General features: G+C 45.9%; 1 protein-coding gene across 1 annotated transcript; it reads right to left on the bottom strand.

Annotated features, from left to right (window-relative positions):
• Window positions 1–724: 724 nt before the first annotated feature.
• On the bottom strand, window positions 725–2,904 carry znf488 (zinc finger protein 488; the record flags this gene model as incomplete). Its single annotated transcript, XM_083658243.1, has 3 exons — window positions 725–1,833; window positions 2,032–2,260; window positions 2,692–2,904. The coding sequence occupies 3 exons, from the start codon at window positions 2,902–2,904 to the stop codon at window positions 725–727; spliced, it is 1,551 nt and encodes a 516-aa protein (XP_083514369.1).

Raw genomic sequence — 2,904 nt, 5'->3', positions numbered from 1 at the left:
GCAAGCTGTCTTCATCTCAAGATTATGGAGGTAGCACTCTTATATAAATGATTGTTCCATAAACAAAAGAGTCATGGTAGCTTTTCATGACAGGGTAGCCACAAAGCACAGCTTTTATGGATGAAGCTTTTACCCATACATACTGGGACTGGAGAAAAGTTGGTCTCTACCGCCATCTATTGGAACAAGCAATAATTGAGACAACGTCCATTGAATGCGTGAGGGTGAAAGAAAAAAAACTCAGAACGTCGGTTTTGTTTTGAAGATTTTAGATTTGAAAACGAATGTGCAAACACACTCAGACTTATATAGGCTACAAAGCAAACCATTGGCTGATGTGACAGAGAGTAAGCCGATAAATAAGTGTTTATGACATTGTCATTATGTTTATGACAATCATGAGCTGTTTCTCTCGTATTCCATCCTGAGTTTTATAAGGCACAATTCAGACAGGATTTAATCATCAACCAAACAATGAGGACTAAACGACATACAGCCAAAATACAGTAAAATCAGCGTACACGCACATATCCATCGAGTGGACAGGCTTTGATGGCCATATATTGCGCCCTGGTGCGCAATCTCCTATTTCTGTACAGCTACCTATACATTCACTGTTATACACCAAAATCTCACCATGAATCTGTGATCTAAAGCAGTTAAATATAGACACTCTAAGCATCATTTGGATAATAAATAGAGATGTATTTGTCCTTTGTATATTTCAGTTATGAGAAGTCATGTGCCTGGAGAGGTGGTGCCGCTCTCGGAAGTACTCGTGACAGATCGGGCAGGTGAGCTTCTCCTCCCGCTTCCTCCTCACCTGGGACTCGGCAGCGAACTCCTTCTTGTGATGGGAGCGCATGTGGAACACGAGGTCAGATGTCATGCGGAAGGACAGGTTACATTTGGCGCACCAGTTCTGCACCGACACGCCGAACGATGTGAAAGTCGGCGGCAGGATGGTGAAAGATGAGGCGGCCTGAAGCTGAGCGCCCGCCACGCTCCTCGTCCAGTGCTCCGGTGCGTAATGGAACGCGCTGCTTATGGGCACTGGCGAGGGCACCGTCTGTGCGCCCTGCTGCAAGTCGCCGCTCATGATACTGGATGCCATCAGATTGCTGTATCCCATAACAGTCCTTGACCTGAAAACATCAGCCATGCCCATGTCCCCTTGGCGGCTAGAGGGGGCTGTTGGTGCGCTGGTTAGATGCGCCGGGTGGTCACTGGGAGAACTTCTTTTGCTCGGTTTACAGAAAGCGCTTCTCTGCTCCCCCTGGCCACCTGACAGGACCAGAGAAAATGCGCTGCTGCTGTTGCCTGAGCGCAAACCAGAGCTTTCTCCCGTCTCCGACTGTGCGTCTTTGTCGTGCGTAAAACTCCTTTTGGTCTCTCCGACTTGCGTAAAAGCGCCGTTCTTACATCCCAAATAGTCCAGTTTGAGCTTATCTGGTTTCACTTTCAGAGAAGAGTCGGATGCATCTGCTGCCTGGTCGTAGTCCTTGGTGAGCTGCGTGATATTGTCATCATTTGAAATGTTCGTTTTTTCCAACAGCACTGATTTCCGTCCTTTGGGATAAAGAGTTTCCTCGTATTTCCTTTTCTTAGAGGTAATCTCGGCATCTCCGTTCGTGCCAGATTGTTTATGTTCCAAATCTCTGGCGATGTTATGGAAGTCTGTCACTCGATGCTGCCTCTTTATCTCCATGTGTTTGTGCTCGTACGCCTCGCGGCTCCAGGTGTCACTCTTTACTTGGGCACAGAGGAATCGACAGTGCGCCAGGAACGGATACTCATGCTTGAAGACCTGGTCACATCTTCCACATTTTAACTCTGTAAAAGAGACAAAGATCAGTATGGTTGAGTCTGTTTATGAATCCATATATATTTTCAATTAATACACGCCAATTTAATTATAGTTTATCATGTCAGAGCATGGCACATTTATCAAAATACTTCTACTGATGCTTATTTTTTTCACATGAAACTCTCTGGGGATCAAGGCGATCACAATATATCACCATGTCTAACCTTCTGGTCCTCTAGTCGTCATGTCTGTGAAGCCCAGCAGGTGGGACAGTTCCTGGTCGTACCACACCAGCAGCTCTTCCTCCTGCCGGACGTCCCGGGTGGTGCGCACGTACAGCTGGCCGGCTTTCAGAAAGGCCTCGGTGTTCTGCTCGTCTTTGTTGCGCGCAGCCTGCACCAGCCGTAGCCAGGACAACACCAGCGCAGAATTACGCATGGCCTCGGGGTCCACCTGTTGACAGGAATCATGAACGAGTTGCTTGAAATTTGTCACATTTTTAAACTTGATTTAGGCTATGCTTATGCCTAATATTTTATACAATCTCAAGGTCTTCCAAAAAAAAATAAACAGTAAATATTTAAAACATTAGATGGCAACTTTTATCTGCTGGTAGATAATTGATAATTGTATTGTCTAAATTATTTATCCATTAGTCCCTGAGATCCAAACAAGAAAAAAGTACAAAATTCTAGTGTTCAAAGAGCAATGATGGTCAAATATCAAACCAGCTTTAGAGCCAAACCATTTCAATCTTGACTAACCAAAGCGGAATCTGGGGAATCATCAACACTCTTTGAACTCACCAACAAAATATACAGCTCTTTCAATGTAAAAGTATCTGTTCCATCCATGAAGGTTATTTCATTCAGAACTCAACTCACCCTAAAAACGTAGGATTTCGTTCTCTTGTCGCAGGATTTCTGCGCTATGAAGGCGATGGTGTCGTAGAAGGTGTTTTGGAGAACGCACGGACCGAAGGCCGTGCCTGCGGGGATGCTGCGCGTCACGAACACACTGGTGTAGAGGTCCGCAGGATGCTGCACAAACCTGCTGTCAGCGCTCCACATGGACCGAGGCAGGAAGGGGTGATCCAT

The sequence above is a fragment of the Poromitra crassiceps genome (assembly GCF_964638095.1).
Source record: "Poromitra crassiceps genome assembly, chromosome: 22".
NCBI lineage: Eukaryota > Metazoa > Chordata > Actinopteri > Beryciformes > Melamphaidae > Poromitra > Poromitra crassiceps.
The sequence above is the reverse complement of the archived record's forward strand: the minus strand, read 5'-3'. Positions and strand labels throughout refer to the sequence as shown.